At 41.3% G+C, this 19454-nt stretch overlaps 1 protein-coding gene across 1 annotated transcript; it reads left to right on the top strand.

Moving 5' to 3' along the window:
* The first annotated feature begins 15121 nt into the window (after nucleotides 1–15121).
* On the top strand, nucleotides 15122–16729 carry LOC127217538 (germ cell-less protein-like 2). Its single transcript, XM_051178539.1, has one exon. It carries the CDS (start codon nucleotides 15122–15124, stop codon nucleotides 16622–16624), a length of 1503 nt encoding a protein of 500 aa, XP_051034496.1. The 3' UTR covers nucleotides 16625–16729.
* The last annotated feature ends 2725 nt before the right edge of the window (nucleotides 16730–19454 follow it).

Here is a 19454-nt window from a genome sequence, read left to right as displayed (position 1 = left end):
TGCCTGCTTAAAACACCTCATTGGTCTAATAAAGAGCTAAACAGTATCAAGGCAGGAGAGTGGGATAGACAGGGCTCATAGGCAGAGAGGATAAGTAGGAGGAGAAATCTAGGCTCAAGAAAAGAGAAGGATTAAGAAAGGGAGAAGAGTATGCCAGGGGACAGCCACCCGGCCACACAACCAGCCATGAAGAAAGAAATCAAGACATGAATAAAGAAAAGTGTAAAGCCCAGAGGTAAAATATAAAGAGAAACAAGTTAAGTTAGAAAAGCTGCCTAGAAACAAGCCAAGCTAAGACCAAGCATTCATAAGTAAGAATAAGACTATATGTATTTATTTGGGAGCAGGGTGGTGGGCCCACACAGAGAAAAACAAAAACAAACAAACAAAAAAACAAAAACAACAACAAAAAAACTTTAAGATTCAATATCACGCTACAGAAATTACAAACCAGTGATTCTCGAATTTCAGAAAATTTTATAAAGTCAGATTGAATCAAACTCTCATAGAATCTAATTTGATATGTTTGGGAGTAAGTATACATAAATAGGCATTTTCCAGTTATCTTTAATAGGCCTTTTGAGGAAGAAGTGTAATCAGAACTAATTGCTGCTGGTTTTATTCTAAGGTCTCAACAGTAAAGATAGTGTCTGCAGTAATTTGAAAGAGAAATGTCCCCTGTAGGTTTTTACATTTGAATGCTTATTCCCCAGTTGGTGGCTCTGGGGGTGATGCATTTTTGCTGGAGAAACTAAAACATAAGAGAGTTCAGAGTACATACCTTTACCATACTTTCCATTGTCTTTCTGCTTTGTGCTTTCAATTGAAGATATGATCTCTCAGTTTCACACCCCAACTGTCTACCTGCTGTCCCTCCATCATGGACTCCAAAGGGTTGGAACCGTAAGCCAAAATAAACTCTTCTATAAGTTGCTGTTGGACATGGTGTTTTATACATCATCAGAAAAGTAACTAATGTTAAGTCTGTCTCATGTTTGCATTCTTTTATCCCAGATCCTCGAAGGTAATTTGGGTGTTTATTCTCAGTTTAAGCCTTAAGAAATCAATACAGTTTCTGTACTCAATGACTAGTAGGTTTGGTTATACTGTTCCAAATTTTCCTGCCATTCTCAGTGATGATCTGGAAGCCTTTGCTCTAAAAACACCTATGGGATTTCATGGTGAAAATACCTGGTCACAGCATTCAAGATTAGAAGTGCCAATGTTTATTTACCAAACCAGGGTCTCCTGATAGAGTTGGTGGGAATAAAAAGCAGGTTGGGTAGGAGGGGTATCAGCAAGAGTAAGGCTGAAACAAGTTTATTTTAAGCAAGCAAACTCTTTATACATTTACCAAAACAGAATATAATGATGGTTGCTAGGATGCAATAGTAGTTGCAAGCTAGGTGGGGCACACAAAATTAATGTTTAAGACTAATTGTGCAGCCTGGCTTCTACATACTTGGCTGGGTTCTATGGAAACAGAGATACACAGGTGTCTTGAATGCTTCACTGTCTGAGGGATTACCTTGGTTTCTCAGGAAGTGAAAGGCACACAGTGCCCCCCAGGAGCCATAGATTGTAACCTGAAAAAACACAGCTAGACCAGACCAACTCCACAATTCCCTGCAAAAGGACTGTGACTGAACCTCAGTAGCCTCTTGTGAAACATTTGAGGGAATTTCAGCTTCTAACTGCCACCTAAGGGTGAGTGTTCATTTATTTGATCAGTGAATCTATGTCTATTGAACCTACCATAGAGGCCCTAGTGATAAAGTAAGGAAGAAGGCAAAACTACATTTGCTCATGAGGGGCTTGTTCATTAATGCACAACCTGCCTTTGGGTATTACCATCTTTAGAATTATATACCTTTACTTAAAATTTGAGACTCTATAATATAGCCTTGGTTTATCTGCAGCATCCAGCATGGATCCAATGACAGACTTGGCTGAGGCATCCAGGGAATGAATTAAAGACAGACAGCTAGAGACAAGGACAGGAATCTGATATTGGGTGGTCTGGGCTCTCAGCTGGAGAAACCAAGGCACCCTGTGAGTTTAGTGTGTTTATTATACAGAGTAGAACAGGGAGGCAGGATTATTGCATACATCTGAGCAAGGAAGCGGGTGTTATTATATGCAGATAAAGGAGGAGACTGGGTTTACATTATATATAGCTGGATCAAGGGGACAGGTGTAGCTAATCTCTGCAGGAGCAGTCTCTGTAGGGGAGCAGACTTTATGCTGTGAATATCCAAGGGGTAGGGTTGGAGAAGCAGTCTTCAGGCTGTAATACGGGAGGTAGCTATTGTGAACATTTTCTGCACACAATGTTAATACTTGCATTTGCTCCTCCTGGGAAGGTTGTACTATCCCTCTGATCCTGGGGCTATGGGACCTTTGACATGGCATACCCATGTCAGAATCACTCACGACTTTATTTATTCGTGGCTTTCCCCACTTCCCACATTTATCCCCAAGTATAACAATGGTAACATTAGCTTTCCCAGGGAAAAGCTATTGGGGGTGCTTCCTCTACCAAGATTTCTGGAAGAAGGAAAGATGCAATACTAGATAGGAGATGCCAAGCAACCCTGTCTCAGTTGGAGGTTTTAAGTGACGTGAGGAAACATCATGACCAAACAGCAATTTGGGGAGGAAAGGGAACTTACTTGTCTTATCCTTTTCCATCACTGAAGGAAGTCAGAACAAGAACTCAAACAGGATGGAATTAGAAGAAACCATCCTGAGTGAGGTAACCCAGACCCAAAAAAGACAAACATGGTATGTACTCACTCATATATGGATTTTAGACATAGAGCCAAGGATCACCAGCATTCAATTCACACCGCCAGAAAAGCTAGGAAACAAGGAGGACCCTAAGAGAGACATACATGGTCCCCCTGAGAAGGGGAAAGGGACAAGATCTCCTGAGAAAATTGGGAGCATGGGAGAGGGGAGAGGGAGTTAGGAGGAAGAGGAGGGGAGAGGTGGGCATGAGGGAGCAGGAAGATTGAGTCAGAAAAAGAACAGAAGAGAACAAGAAAAGAGATACCATAATAGAGGGAGCCATTATAGGTTTAAAGAGAAATCTGGCACTAGGGAAATGTCCAGAGATCTACAAGTATGATCCCAACTAACAATCTAAGCAATAGTGGAAAGGCTACCTTAAATGCCCTTCCACGATAATGAGATTGTTGACTTCATTATATGCCATCCTAAGCCTTTATCCAGTAGCTGATGGAAGCAGAAGCAGACACCCACAGCTAAACACTGAGCCAAACTCCTGGAATCCAGTTGCAGAGAGGAAGGAGTGATGAGCAAAGAGGTCAAGACCAGGCTGGGGAAACCCACAGAAACAGCTGACCAGAACAAGGGGGGAGCTCATGGACCCCAGTCTGACAGCTGGGGAACCTGCCTAAGACTGAATCAGACCCCCTGAATATGGTGTTGTTTAGGAGGACTGGGCTGTCTATGAGGCCTCTGGTAGTGGATCAGTATTTATCCTTAGTATAGGAATGGAATTTGGGAGCCCATCCCACATAGAGGGATACTTTCTCAGCCTAGACACATGAGGGAGGGTCCAGGCCCTGCTCCAAATGATATGACAGACTTTGAAGACTCCCCATGGAAGGCCTCACCCTCCCTGGAGAGCAGAAAGGGAGGATAGAGGTTGGTGAGGGTGACAGGGGAGGAGTGGAGGGTGTGGGAACTGGGATTGACATGTGAATCAGGCTTGTTTCAAAATTAAATTTAAAAAATTATCAAAAAAGAAGCCCCCCACACACACCCAGGAAGGAGCTGATGCAGAGGCCATGGAGGAGTGCTCTTTACTGGCTTGTTCCTCATAGCTTGCTCAGCTTTCTTTCTTATAGAACCCAGGACCACCAGCCCAGGGATGGCACCACCCACATTTGGCTAGGCTCTCCTATAATCAATTATCAATCAAGAAAATGCCCTAAAGGCTTCCTCACAGCCCAATCTTATGGCAGAATTTCCTCAATTGATGTTCTTTTTTCCAAAAATGACATTAGCTTGAGTCAAAGTGACATGACACTAGCTAGCACAAATCCCAGTCAGGCTCCAGGTGACCTCTGCAATTGGGATGGCACTCCTGAAATGCAGCTAGGGATAAGGTTTGTATACTTCCTAATATGACAGTCATTGAAGACACAAAGCTGTGGGAATTCAACCTTGTGCACAACAGCTCTTTTCAGCAAATGGAAATTTCCAAAGGGCTAGCTTTTGGCAACACTTCTAGTAGCCACGGGAACCAGTCCTTCTCTTCTCAAGGGGGGGATTTGGATCATGCACTGCAGAAAGACTGGACTTGGATCTATGAGACCTTGTCCAAATCTAGAGGAGACTTTGGGGTTTCTGCCACTTCTGTCAACCACATATCCTAAGTGTAGAGACTGTGCTTGAAGCAGTTCTGTCCTGGATGCTGCTTCCTCCATGGCCTCTTGCTGCTGCTTCACAAACATAGAGGACCTGGACTGACAGGCCCAATTAATCTTCATTAACCCCACTGCTCCTTCTACTGGAACCATGTGGGTTCTGTAGAGACTCCCAGCCTAGGGACCTAGAGCAGATATCATAGGCCTAGGGACCTAGAGCAGATATCAAAGATCTCATCCCCACTACAGTACTCTGAAGATATCCCGTAGCTGTAGCTACATTCTGTGGAATAGTCTAGAGAGCTAAACCTGGTCCCTGTGTATTCAGCAGAAATTATGAAAGATGCAGACAAAAGGCTGCAGCCTCTTGATACACAATGCATAAAGTTGTGCTGCCACCTGGTGGTCATACTGCTAAAATGCCAGTTAGCGTGGAAGTAACACATTTTTAAGCCTTTTCTTTTCCTGTTTTTGGTAGTAGTGATAGAGAGACCAGACCCCGGGCTTTATGCCTGCTTGGCAAGCTCTGTAACCCCCTGTACAGGAAAAGTCATCTTTATTATGGGATTCTCATTTCCACTGGGAAATAAGGAAAACATTTTTAGCATTTTAAAGTTTTGGTTCAGGATATCTTAAACTCTGTGTCTTTTCCTATGGGTTAGTCTTTTGACCATAAGTCAAATGTAGTCTTTAGAAGTGTTTCCAACAGCAGTCAGCTCTTCCTATCCCTTACAGTCTTGGAATAGTGTGTATGCCTGTAGCATACTCTGAACATCCATTAAGTTGCACGGGGAGTGAAGGAAGCCCTGGGTGAATGGGTTGTTGACATAACCTTGGCCATATCAAGTACCCCAATGTCCTAGATTGGCAAAGCCTTACTCTGGTCAGAGTGTGAAATGTTAACAATATGTTCAGAAAGTATCAAGCACAGTTTCCTCCACTAGGATAACTTCAGCCCAAGACTGCCTCCTTACAGAGACCTACAACTGAGTCCACCAACATTCCTCCTTCAACTGTAGCCCACAAATCTGCCTCCCCCATTGAGACGTATACCATGATGAAGAGATGAGAATCCCTCCAGGTTGCTGTATCAGTCAGTGCCCTCCAAAAGAGGGATCACACCCTATCCAACTTCAGGACCTCAGCTTTTCTATACATGTGGCTGTTATTTCTTCATTCCCTCATTGCCCAGGTAGGATAATCTGTGAGCTGTGTAGGATGTACAAAGGTAATAGTATTGGGATGCATCTGGTAAGACTGAGCTCCAATGAGATAAATTACAAGTCTGTGTTTTATTTTGTTTTTGCTTTGTATATAGTCCTCCAACCAAACACTTTAAGTATATTTTAACCATTCATATTACTTTTGAAGTGCTTTTCTGGGTCTCTTAGGTGTTCTATCACCTTCCAGTGGTACCACAGGTCTGGACTAAGCCTCAAGCACAGGTGCCTTTGGGGAATGACTCAGACTCCAGCCACAGCAAATTCCATTCTTGCAGCCCCATTCTTCCAGGTGTTATTGTCTAATGGTAAACACTGGATCTGCCTACTTCACCTTATTCTATGCCTCTGGTTCACTTCATTTTTGTGGGGGAAGAGAGTTGCAGGCCAGGCATTTATAATCCTCACAGGGCAAGTACACACAGCAGATAACATAAGAGATGCAATTTGGGATTAAGGGAGTTCACAGAGGCCTTGATCTGTGGTCTCATTTTATCCTACTCATCTCATGACTCCATCACTGGAATAGTCTGTATTTTCAATGAAAAGCTTGTGTTGCACCCAATTTTCAGATGAATAACTCACGCTCATATGAATTATTTGGAAGGAAACACACATCTCCCATCAAATAAACCACCTTTGTTTACTCACACACAGACCTGTCAGATTTCAAGTGATTCAACCTGGGATAGAGAACTAGAAACTACAAACATTAGAGAACTATAAAGCACACACATTAACTCCAAGATCAATGGGCCATATTACTCCAGAAGTGGGAGGTCTCAATTATAAAAGATAAAAAGTTCAAAGACAGATCGATGTTCAATGGGAACCAGAACAAAAATAAACTGCTTACTTTTTTTGTTGCTGTTTTCAGAATATTTATTTTTTATTCATTTCACATACCAACCACAGTTCCCCCTCCCTTTCTTCCCCTCCCACAACCCAATCCACTCCTCACAAAGGGTAAAGCCTCCCACAGGACACCAACAAAGCTTGGCACATTCAGTTGAGGCAAGACCCCACCCCACTGCATCAAGGCTGAGTAAGGCATCCCACCATGTGGAATGGGATTCAAAAGCCAGTGATGCACTAGGGATACAACCTGAATCCACTGCCAGGGTTCCCACAAATAGACCAGGGTACAAAATTGTTGCCCACATGCAGAGGACCTGGTTTGGTCCTATGCAGATTTCCCAGCTGTCAGTCTAGTGTCCATGAACTCCCATGAGTTTGGGTCAACTGTCTCTGATGGTACGATTACACAATAGAGTATTCATCAGCTGTAAAAAACAATGACATCATGAAATCTGCAGGCAAATGTATAAAACTGCTAGCATTTTAACAAGAGACCAGCAGAAGATACCTGAATAGACTTGGGCATCTCTGACTCAACCGTGCCTGCTAGTGGCTGCAAAGTGAGGAAAGCCAGACAGCTCACTCAGAACCACATATCTATCTTCATTTGGGCCACTGTAACAATGTCACAGGTGAGGTGGCTTATAAACAAGCTGATTCTGCACAGTTTGGGGAGGTGTGAGTCTAGGATCAGAGTAAATTATGGCCATACCCAGTGAAGGTTCTTTAGATGTTGACTGTTAGATTCTTACAGATCACCACATGAAAAGAGAGGAATGCTGGCTCTCTCTCTCTCTTATGACACTTATAAGGACACAAATCCTATTTATGAGTACTGGCAGGCCACATGGGTATCACTACCTAAATGAGCCTGGTCTCAAACTCAAAGATCCACTTGCCTCTGCCTCTGGAATACTGGGTTCAGAGACCCTGGTAGGGTCTACCTTCTTAATGCCATCTCATGAGTAAGATGGGCATCAACATTGTATTTTGAGGATACATGAATACTCTATAATACTCCTTTATGTGAAACACAAGTGTCTTAGCTGCTAGCACTCTAAATTCTTGGGAATGCATTGCTTCTGTATCCTCTGGAAAATCCTTGCTTGAAGGTGCTTTCTGCTCTCAGGAGCCTGGTATTGAGATTTCAGTTCACCCTCCCTGCCTCTCCTCTGAGGATGGGGATATGAGGAGTGTGTCTTGGGGAGTAATGAGAGACAGGCACATGAGGAAGTGCCACAATACCAAGGAGCAGTGGAAGCAGAGAAGCTGCTGAGGCAGACAGCCAGAGGGAGCAGCATGTTACAAGCCTCCTCTGTGACTGAAAAGCAAGTGCTGGGGGATGGGGAGCATTTTCACATACTGTGGTGCAGATCACATACACCCCAAGCTCATTGTGGCATCAGTGGCTCCCCCATTCTTACTGGGGTAGGCTTCCTGCTGATCCCGGACACAGGAGAGGGTGTTCAGGAAATCACAAGTCCTATTGTTCACAGAGTAGCCAGGATGCTGATGCTGGCCACTGCAGAGCTGTCTCCATGGCTACCGTGAGATGATTTTCCTTCAGGAGAAGAGTGACTCACACATGAGTAGTGAATTCTGCAGATGTCAGTGGGGACATCGTGTTTCATATAGGAAGTTTGTAAGATTTGCCTTTAGAATCTGGATATTGCTTTCTCATTAATGAGATGTCAATGAGAGATGAGCACAGACCAATCAAATATACAGCAGACTGCAAGCAACGCTGTGCACACATGAATGGAGGTTCCCGGAAGGATCTCATGTTCTGAGTATTACCTATGACTTTGGCACATTAGGAACCCAATGTTGGGGATGTATCAGAGTCCCTCCTGGGATGAAACATCATTTGACAGGATTTGAGCAGTCAGCAATGAATTTACAGCATAGGAAAGTATACTGAATATTCTGGATAAGATATCCAATGGGACTTAAAGGATGAATTGTAGGTTTATAGAAGTGAGGACACTAGTGAGGGTCACTGCAAAAATACAAACCACAGACAGTAAAGGACTAAACACCAATAGATGGAGCAAGGTGAGTTGATGTGGACCTAGACTCAGACTGTGGTAATTATCTGTGAGTGGACACATAAAGGGAGAGCTGGCATGGAACAAGACATTTCCTGGGAGACAAAACATACACCTCTACTGACCCCACACAGAAAACTCACAACAGGTCAAAGTATGGATTGCACCAAAGTCCAATATAGTGAACCAATGACTTTTTATTGGGGTTATTGATAGGAATATGAGTGAGGGATTACAGGAGCATAAATGTGACACGGTGACACAGCTGCATCCACATGGGTGATGACTGCCCATTACATGGAGGAACCTGGAGCACACTGACAGCCTTCGGGCTTCTCAGAGGCTTGGGAAGGGTTCTTTCCAGGGAACTCGGTCGGTCTAAACCTCTTCCAGGCAGCATGCCTGATCTCTGCTCCTTCCAGTAAGAGTCTGTCTCAGAAGCTTCTTTGTGGTAGGCGTATCTGAGAGTGACTCACAGCAGTCTTTGTTGCTCCCTCTTGGAAGGGAGGGGCCTGGTGAATCTGTTCAGTTTCAAGGACTTCCTGAAGCTATCTTGGGTTGTGTACTTCTGGCCTAAGGAGCTCCTGTGCAGGATGAGATTTTTCAATCCAATAGGAACTGATAAACAAAAAGAGCTGAGTTGTGTTTGGATTGAGGCATGAACCAAAGATGAGGACCACATGGCAGAAAGACAGGCAGGCATGTAGCGATCCTAAAGGTTTGTGGCTTGGGAGACTGGCTGGAAGATTGTCTGGGGAAGTGCTTTAGATCTCAGGCACAAGAGGGAAAGGGAACTGTGGAGCAGCAGCATGAGGACCAGGAGTGAGTTTGGGAAAGATCTCAGAAGTCTTTGGTAGGTTTTCTTAGAGTTGTGAGAGGAGAGTCCAAGGACAGTGAGAGACATGGATCCAGAGACCAAGAGAAGCAAAGGCATACTTGACAAGCAGATACTGGTGGGCCAGTGTATGTTTTTTTTTCCTACAGAGGAATTTGAGGGTGGGCTCATTGTGGGGGTTGCGATGGTTGCAGAAGAGAAATTATACTTCAGTGCAACTAACCAATAAAGGCAACTTAGTCCCAAACACATTGATTTCCAAGATCAGTAACATTTATAAGTTGTCTGTGTGTAGAAAGTTATGAAATAAAGGAGAGGGGGAAATGGGATGTGTAAAGAGACGTTCCATGTCAGCAGACTGGAAGACTGCAGGATTAAACACCATTCCTCCTGAGTTGGTCATTATTTTCAACACATTCCAATGAAAAGTCTATATTGTGAGAATGCCTGGTCTACAGGTTTTAAAATAGAATTCAACTATCCAAGCCAAGAAGTGGTCATTGAAAAAGAAGGAAGAGCAATGTGTGAGTTTGACATGCTCTGTGGATACAGGCTCATTTGCATGGGAAACAACATGTGGTGATTGTGCCCCTGCAGGCCAGGGGAAACTGCCTTTCCACAGTTAGTCACAGAAAACAGGGCTCTTCCTTTCTGTCACCACTCTGAGTGAGCCTTGATTTTGAAATAAAAATCTACATCTTTTGAAATATGACTGAGGACTATTTGTGTCTATTTTCATGTGCATGCTTATATTTGTTAGCGTTTTTGTATACTCAGCCTTTCACTGAAGTAAAAATGAGAACATGTGCAGCATGTATCCAATTGTTAGGAAATTTAAATGAAATGACCAATGTTTTAGACATATAGCTTAAATGACTCAGGGAAATACAGAACTTTGAAGTGACCAACAGCAATCACACAGTAAATGAACATTTAGAACAATTTCCCCCCAAAGAATTCAATAGTAAAATGAACACTAAATCTCAAGCTCACCAAATCTTAAAGAAAACCAAAGGAACACAGGAAACCACAGTCTTCTTAAATGTGTTCCATGAAGTAAAGTGACAAATGTGCATTATTCTGGACACATAAAGAAGAGTAGGAAACCAGACCAAACTTACTCAGAGAAATAGATGAAAACCAGTGAAGAGAAAACTCAGTAATTTGTAAATCATGGGATATGTCATGGCCAAAGGCTCATCATTAACCACAACATACCCCACCCACTGAGTTAGCTAAATATAATATGGACATTATCTCAGCCAAGAGTGAATAATAAAAGTGATAAGTCTCAAGCTACCTTCATATGTGAAGCTTTTCATTATCTCTAAGAAGGGAAAGGAACTTTCTTTTCTCCATAAATAAGTTAAAAATCATAACAGGCTGAGATGCAGCTCAGTGGGAGAGCTTTGCCTGCATGCTCTAGGCACTGGTTTCCAACACCAACACCAACATCACAACAAACCAACAAAGAGAAAACCGCAATATCGTACACAACAAAGACATAGTAAGAGCTTTCCCTGTGAAAGGGAGCAAAAAGTTCCTTTAGGCAATTATTTTGTGCGTGTTTATTCCCTCAGTGAGAAGAATAATTGACCTGTATGGTCATAGAGGAAGAAATATTGCCATTATTCATACTGGCATTGCTCATTTGATTACAGTAGGAGAAATATAATGTATATTTAATTATCAATGTACATTTACTCAGTTGGAGGCATAGCTCAGTGGTAAAGTGCCTGCGTGGTACACATAAGGCCCTGGGTTCAAACCCCCAGCATTGCCATAAAACTAAAATATGGCAACTTCACCCAGGCCTTTTCTGCAACCTACCATACTTATTCTGGTCCCACACCCAGCACACCAGTACAGCCTAGTCTGGCTTTCCTGCCTTCACTGCACAAGAGCTCTTGCTCGAGCACTAGCCTTTTTACCTACTCACCAAAACATAGGGCTCTCTCATATATCCACCATTTCCACTCAGACCTATCTACTCCTATACTCTTATCTTGGGACAGGAAACCATCCTGTGTACCATCCCAGTACCCTCTGTCCATCTGAATCCATCCCCCAAAGTCATTTCCAACTTCTAGACCTACCACACCAACTCATCTTCCCTTTGCTGCCACTCTGCTCCATCCTTCACAGACTCAGTACTAACAAAGTAAGTGCACATGCCCAGATATCATCTTTATTATGAACAATATAAAAGATCAAGCCAGTATCCTCTCTCTACAACCTAAGGGTCTTAAAAATGCTTACCGATGGGAATCACATAGGTGAACTCCAGGACACAAAAGCTGAAAGAAGAATCATAAACCTTCTCAAAGACTTCAAGGCATTGAGAAGACACAAAGACAGATCTCAAAGAAATCAAAGACAATGAGCTTAAAGATAAATGACGGAACCTAGACGAAATGAGCTGGGAACATGGCAAATCTTTAAGAATGGAGCAGTAGGAAAGTATGAACGTAAGCATATATGAAGGGGGAACAATGGCAAGCCAACGACATAGACCAGATCTTCAAAAACTTCATAGATAACTTCCTCAAACTAAGAATAGGTGCACCCATCCAAACTCAATGAAAACACAGTACCCCAAATAGAGACAACCAGAAAGAAAATGCCCAGAGTGTGACATAGATAAAACATTAAGTAATATACAAAGAAGGTATATTGAAAGTTGTAAGAGAAACCATGCATACCACATATGAAGGAAGACCTATCACATTGACAGCTATTTCTCAATGGAAATAATGGAGGAGTTTGAGGAAGACCCAAAATACTATGGCAGCCAACACAACAGACAATAATGTACACAGCAATCTTATGCGACATGATCAAAGGAGAAAGAAGACTTGCCTCCAGAGATGCTAACAGTCTAAAATAGTTAAGTCCAACAAACCAAACATAAAGAAAGTGGAGAAATCATTATTTAAGAATTAAAAGTGGAGTGAGCATAGCAAAAAAAAAAAAAAAGAAAAGAAAAGAAAAGAAAAACAAGAAAAGAAAAAAAGAAAAAGAAAGAAAGAAAGAAAAAGGAAAAGTGGAAGGAAATGCAAATCCATATTTGTGAAGACACAAAATACCACCAAGGGCACAAACAATAACAACAAAATCAACAATATGATGAACACTTCCTGCAGAAAAAAATTAAAAACAACAGATGACACTTGAATGGGGTAAAAAGCGCAAGATGCCAGTATAATCCAAAACTGATACTGACACTGTTGGCATCAAGGTTACAAAAAGCATTTAGTGTAGTGGGATCCCCACCCTTCTCACCGTTTATTCCTGTAAACCAACAGCGAAAATAATATGCCAGTCCCAAATCTAAGAAAACCTACATAGGTACAACCAAAACCAGATTTATAAGAACTGAGATGATGAAGAGCAAAGAAGACAGTAAATGAGACATTCTTATTACCTCTGCAAACTATCATACAGATGGAGAATTAACACGTTTAGACAGGCAAGCTATAGGGCAATGCGTCCTAGAGGAAAGAAAATGTTCAAAGCAGTTTTGAAAATGGATGCAGACTAAAAGAAAGTTAAGTTTCTCATGCTTTTAACCCTATCAGGACTTTATTCTTACTTGCTTCTGGGAAGCAGGGTACAAAACCATGCTTGCAAATCTGCAAGGAAACATCATTGAATATACTGTAGTTTTTCAAGATAACTGACAGTATGTTTTCAGTATGTCATCACAAAAAAAAGTGAAGATGATAGATATGTTAACTGACTTCATGTAATCATTGCACATGTATCAAAATTCACATTTCTATCTGTATATGCAGTACAATTTCTAGTCAAATATTAATTATGATTTATTATAGCTTGCATGAAGATTCAGAGAGGAAAGTCGGCCACAAGCCACAGAAGCCAGGCACACACCTTTAATCCCAGCAGCCAGAAGTTATGAGGTAGTGGTACACACCTAGTGTCAGGACTCAGGTTACAACGATTTTGAGATGTCAGTTGTAAGTAATACTAAAACAAGGGAAAGATCATAAAACGTAACAAAACTAATATTTGAAAATGGGGCTGAAGTACCAGTTATTGATTTCACAAATAATGAACGTCTGACAAGCTCTGCATCAGTTGCTGGTTTCATGACATGGAATGAACCGACAAAAGCTTTTCTGTAAAAATAACCTTGGCTATTTAAACGTCATTGTCCACGCATATCGCCATGAGATTGCTGTGCTTTGTGAAGACATGACAGAACTTGCACTGGATAATAAAGCCTAACTCACAGAGTCTGCATGTAAAAGCACAAAAAAATAATATGTAGTCTGTCCTGTCAGGGTTTGGATCTGACACGGCTCACAATGCCAACATTCAAAGGCAATCTATGGTAAATTTTGTGGTATTACTTTCCTCATTTACTCCATGTGCATATGAATGTAGATCAACATTTTTCTGTTTCAAAACAAAAACAAAAACATAACTGGCTTTCAGTGAGAATACTCTTTTGCAAAGTGACCTGTCATTTTAAAATACGAGACTCTACATAGGCATATAATGTTAATATTTAGATTTAGAAAAATAGTTCCATTTTGCTATTAAAGTTCAGCAAGGAAATGTTGAAGGTATTTACCTTTTTGCAGATGTGAGGGGATTTTACTCATAGAATCAAAAACAAATAATTAAAAATTGACACTTTTAAAGAATTGCAACTTATTTTGTGTAAATTGTCCCATAGAAACTTAATAGATAAATGCAAATGAATAAAACAAAAACATCATAAACCATGTATATATTTGCACATTAGCAAAATAACTGGATTTATAAGGAACCTTAAGTCAAACAAATATTTTTAACTCTATACATGTATAGGCAAAGAATACACAGAAATTTGGGGCATATGCATACAACCACATATGTGAATTTAATACTCATAATCAAAAATGCCTAATAAAATAAGCAATAAAAGTGTTTACCATTTAAATCGCTAAAAAGTTGTTGGTAAATGATTACCTTCAATTCTACTGAATTTTGATTGGGGTGTTTTTTGTTTTGTTTTTCGAGACAGGGTCTCTCTGTATTGCTTTGGGTGTTGTCCTGGAACTTGCTCTGTAGACCACGCTGGCCTCGAACTCAGAGACTCGCCTGAGCCTGCCTCTGCCTCCCCAGTGCTGGGATTAAAGGCCTGAGTCATCAACGCCCCCTGTGACAGGTGAGTGTTTTATCGTACTCCAGTACGTGAACTCCAGGGGTGAAGAGTTGGAATATGTACAATCTTTAACACCCATCAAGATGGATTTGACTCGGTCGTTATCTTTACAAAAAAAAAAAGAATCAGTTTACAAGAGTGAGGCTGCAGGTTCTTGATTTTGAGTGAGGTCAGCTTAAGTGACATATTGTGACCCTTTGGAAACCATGAAAGGAAAGGGGGCGGGGCAGAGGAAAGGAGAAGGAGAATGGGGAAAGGAAAGGCAGAAACAAGGAAAGAGAGAAGGAAGGAAATCAGTCAGAAGAGAAGGGAGGGGAGGAAGGAGGAAGAAAAGGGAGAAAGGGAGGGAGGAGGGTCACTGTTCATAGTTTTAAATAAAAGGCCTGCTGTCAGGGGCGGGGCCACTGGAGGAGTGGGGCCATTATCTACACTGCAGATGCAGTCAGTGAGTAATGACCTCCCTTCTCTGTGACGTTTTACACTGTGCTAGAGAAAGCCAGTGAGCCCAGGCGGTCTGGCACTCTCCAGCAATGGCATGAGAGGGAGGCCTCTGCAAGAGTCTCCTCCAGAAGTTCTAGGAGATTTCATCAATGGGACTTTGCAGCAGCAGAGTCTGGAGATGTGAGGACTCCAGTTTGACAGAGCCACAGCAACCAGGAGGCAGTGCGGGTCCCATTTTGGCGTCTGGCAGTCGCAAGCGCAAATGGCGCAGTTGGGACTGTTTGGGGCCGAGCTGGAACATTCATGGACCTCAGAACCAGGTAGTAGTAAGTCTACAGTATGTTTTCGATTTCATCCAGAGAAAAAGAAGGAAGCTCTCATCTATGCATAATTACCAAACTTTATTTTTGGGTGGCGAAGCCAGCGATATTAAAATCCGTGCTCTGGGGAAAATATGGTCCTTGCACAAAACATTCTTATACCAATCGGGGTACTTTGCTAATATGCTCAAAGATATTTGGAAAGAAAGGCACAGTGACATTATAGAACTGGAGATCAAGAACGAGGACATAAACATCAGGTCTTTGGACTTTGTGTTTGGTTCACTGTACAGGGACGATGACATGCCAATGAAGCCCCTTCAAGTTCCTCATGTTTTGGCGGCAGCATGCCTGCTTCAGGTAGAGCGCGTGATTCAGCAATGTAATGAGACCATGAAGAAAACCATTGATGTGAAAACCGTGTGTTCTTACTATGTAGCAGCAGAAACATATAGATTGAAGTCTGTAAAGACACAGTGCTTTGACTGGCTTCTTTGCAACTTGATGATACACCCAAGTGTTAGACTTTACAAAGACATTGATATAAAGGTCATGTATCTACTTGTTTCATCATCCGACCTACTAGTGTTGCAAAGGGAAATTGATCTATATAACACACTGAAAAAGTGGATATTCCTTTATTTTAATCCTCGCTGGAAAGGTTCCTTGGAACGTCTCTTCACTAGTGCCAACAGCTGGCTTTCCAGGCAGATGGAATTCATTGATAGCATCACTTTTCTTGAAAGTGAAGAAGGGCTGGTATTTCAGCCAGTGTTTAGACAACTGAGGTTTCAGCATATCATCTGTGACCTGACCTCCACGAGTATTCTTGAACAAGATCGCCTCATACCTTTAGAATGGCTGTACCCTGTTTATAAACAACAGTGGCTGACTTTGCTACAGGCACAGCAGCACAGAAAAATTGGGCCAGGAACCATCAATGAAAAAGAACTTGAAGGGTGCAGCATGAGATGTGGTGTAAGGATCGACAGAGTTGGCACATACTCCTGGAAGTGGTCACGTTGCAAGTATAGCTTTCCTCTACACATCATCTTTACCAACCGTGGTATCATTTTCAAGCAATATCGTCAGCAGTGCGATGGCTCAGGCTGCTTAAAACAGATACGGAATGTAGTGTTCAGAATAACTTTGGTGTATTTTGATCCCAATGGCAAACTAACTTTCAATAAGACAACTGGTCATAAAATGGTTACCTTTGAAGATAACGAGGGAAAGTGTGTAATGGAGTTTGATAGCAACATTTTAAACTTCCCTTTATACATATTCTGCAACTTCCTGTTCATATCATTAACAAACACAGAAAACCTGTGATCTTTTCGATTATTAGACCCCAGGAGCAGTTTGAAAACCTTGAATGACTCATTTAATTTGAAGGCTGTGTTTGAATACCATCAAGATGACCGACAACAAGATGAAAAGAAATCTTATGAGTCTGGTACCACCACACATGACTGCTCTCCACCTCCCCTTTATTTCCACGCATTTCTGAAGAAAAATTAAGTTCCAACAGCATGTTTGTCAAAGCGATTCAAAGGAAGCTGGCCTATTGCTTTTCCTTTACCATCAACAGTCAAGCTTTGGATGGAAATAAGAGACTCTATTTGCAAGGATTAACATCTAAATGAACTTGTCAAATAGATTTGAACCTAAGGTTGATGCAAAAATTAAAAAAAAAAAAAGAAAATAAGTAAATAAGTCTCTCCATTGCCGATGCTGTTTTGAACCATAGCTTATGCATAAGCTTGCAAGATGTAAATGGTTGGTCAAAGAACAATTGAGATTACTCACTGTTGATGTATGACTTCACATAACCAAATAGTGTCAGGGTTTTCCATATCGTGTACCCCTATAGTTTATTGTTACTTTAGAATGGTTTTTCAGACCAATTTTTGCATGACTTGGATAACTATTACTGCTGATTATTTTTAAGTATATAAGCACATTATATATATTTTCTTATAATTAAATATTATGTGGTACGCTGTATAGACAAATGACTTATATATGCAATGTATTTACAGAGAAGCGTGCATCTTTACATACGCATACTTATGTTTTATGTAATCCTAAATATCGAAGAATGCAATTTTTGAAATGGATAAACAAGCCAGGAAATGAAAAATATATCTTCATGATTTCAGTTATCTGGCTATCAAGGTAGGAGTTATTTCATAGTATCCTGTTCACTTTCTCACCTTTATTTTATTTTCCTTTTGCTGTGATAAAATACCCTCATGAAAGAAACTTAAGGGGGAAAGTTTATCTCCTCTCATACTTCAAGTGTTGGTCCACCATGGCAGGAATTTGAAGCAGCTGGCCACAATAACATCACCAATAGAAAGAGATGTGTGCTGCGAAGTCATAGTGACATATATCCACACAATGTAAAGAAATATTCCACACTTCCCCTTTTTTGTCTAATAAAAAGGAAGGTGTTAACTTTGACATGGTAAAATTATGTGCCCAAGGAAGTTATCAGGTAAGAATTATATGTACACTATGCAGTCCATTTGCATTTGGCAAATTTAGAGAAAATACTATGTTATCTTTATGAGTCTATTTTTTAACCTAATGTATCTTTTTATTACAATGAAGGAGAACTTTAAGTCTAATTATTTAGTCTTTAATTCCCTCAAAATCCCCAGAGGGGTGTAATATTACTAAATGACCAGGGCATCTGGCTAGCAGGAGAGTCACTCAAAGTTCTTCTGTAACTGGGGTGTCCAGCTTTGGCCTACAGGCATAGTATATCTGACAGACATTTTTGAGAATCAGGGACTTAGAACAACTGTCCTACCTTCTCTTGGCCAGTTTGTCAGTCACTTTCTTTTGTGTCCTGCTGGTGCAGTTTGGGCAGCATACTGTCTGCAGTTGAGGCAAGAGCAGAGTTTTTCACAAATGGCTACCTCATGCCATAAAGAAAGCAAATTCCATATGGGAGGTTCTCTGATGCCCATAATCTTCTTTTGAAGTAAATTGGTGCTGTCAGGAGCAGACGTGCCTCACCGTGATGAAAAGTCTTAGGTTATTAAACATATAAAATACCATATTATGTATGTATTTGACAAGTTTGAAGAACATCTACCTATGAAATTGTGTGTGTCCAACCTTGAAAAATGCATAAACCGACTAAAAGCTTGGAGATTAATTATGGCTGCATAGTAAGTAATGTGTATTTTCTAAGTATGCGTTATATTTTTTAATGAGCTGTATAAACACAATGCCCCAAAGAAGAACAGAAGCTTAAAAGGCAGTATAACAAAATTAACTTTGAATTTGTATCAAGAAACCAAAGTCCATACCAATATAAATTGTTTTGAGCTTCATATTTGTTTTTTGGATTAAAGTAGATTCAATAATCAACCCTTTAGTCTTATCATTCCCATACCATATCCTTTTTTCCTCTAGAGAGAACCCTTTAAACAGACTCACCACGTGGCAGAGCATAGATAAGAAATAGGGGGTAATTTAAAATATAAGGGTCAGCCAGTAACAAGCCTGAGCAATCGGCTGGACATTTATACTGAATAATAAGTCTCTATGTGGTTATTTGGGAACTGGCTGGTGGGAAAGGACAGTCTGCCTACAAGAACTATGTCACAGATCTTCGTATAGTGAAACGCTTTCTGTTCATCCTTTGGACATGGCTTGGGCAGTCGGGGATAACTTTGCAGCGGAGGAAAAACATACTCTAAATTCTGGATAAGTATTTCCAGTGGGACTTCCATGAAGAAATGGAGGTTTCTGGAAGTGAGGACCCTGGTGAGGGTCACTGCGACAACACAGACCACAGACAGAAAGGACAAAACACCAGTAGATAAAGCATGGTGAGTTGGTGTGGCCCAAGTGTCAAACTGTTGTTGTATCTGAGAAGGGACATGTGGAGGGAGGGCTGGTGTGTGCCAACTATTTTCATGGGAGACAGAATGCATGCCTCTACTCACCACAGATAGAAATCCCAGAAGGCCAAATTAGAGATAGCACCAATGCTGGGGTTACTTATAGGCCTATGGGTGACGGGTTACTTACAGAAGCAAAAATGACTCAGAGACACAGCTGTATGCACAAAGCCCACCCAGCATGGGTGAAGGACTGCTCGCACAAGGACGGGAACCTGGAGCCCTCTGACAGCCTTCGGGCT

Source organism: Phodopus roborovskii, unplaced genomic scaffold (assembly GCF_943737965.1).
Source record: "Phodopus roborovskii unplaced genomic scaffold, PHOROB, whole genome shotgun sequence".
In the NCBI taxonomy this organism is placed as follows: domain Eukaryota; kingdom Metazoa; phylum Chordata; class Mammalia; order Rodentia; family Cricetidae; genus Phodopus; species Phodopus roborovskii.
This window is presented reverse-complemented; position numbering and strand designations above follow the sequence as displayed.

What these genes read in the sequence shown, in the direction of transcription:
- LOC127217538 (XM_051178539.1), top strand. Translation starts at nt 15,122, where the DNA reads ATGGGACTTTGCAGCAGCAGAGTCTGGAGATGTGAGGACTCCAGTTTG.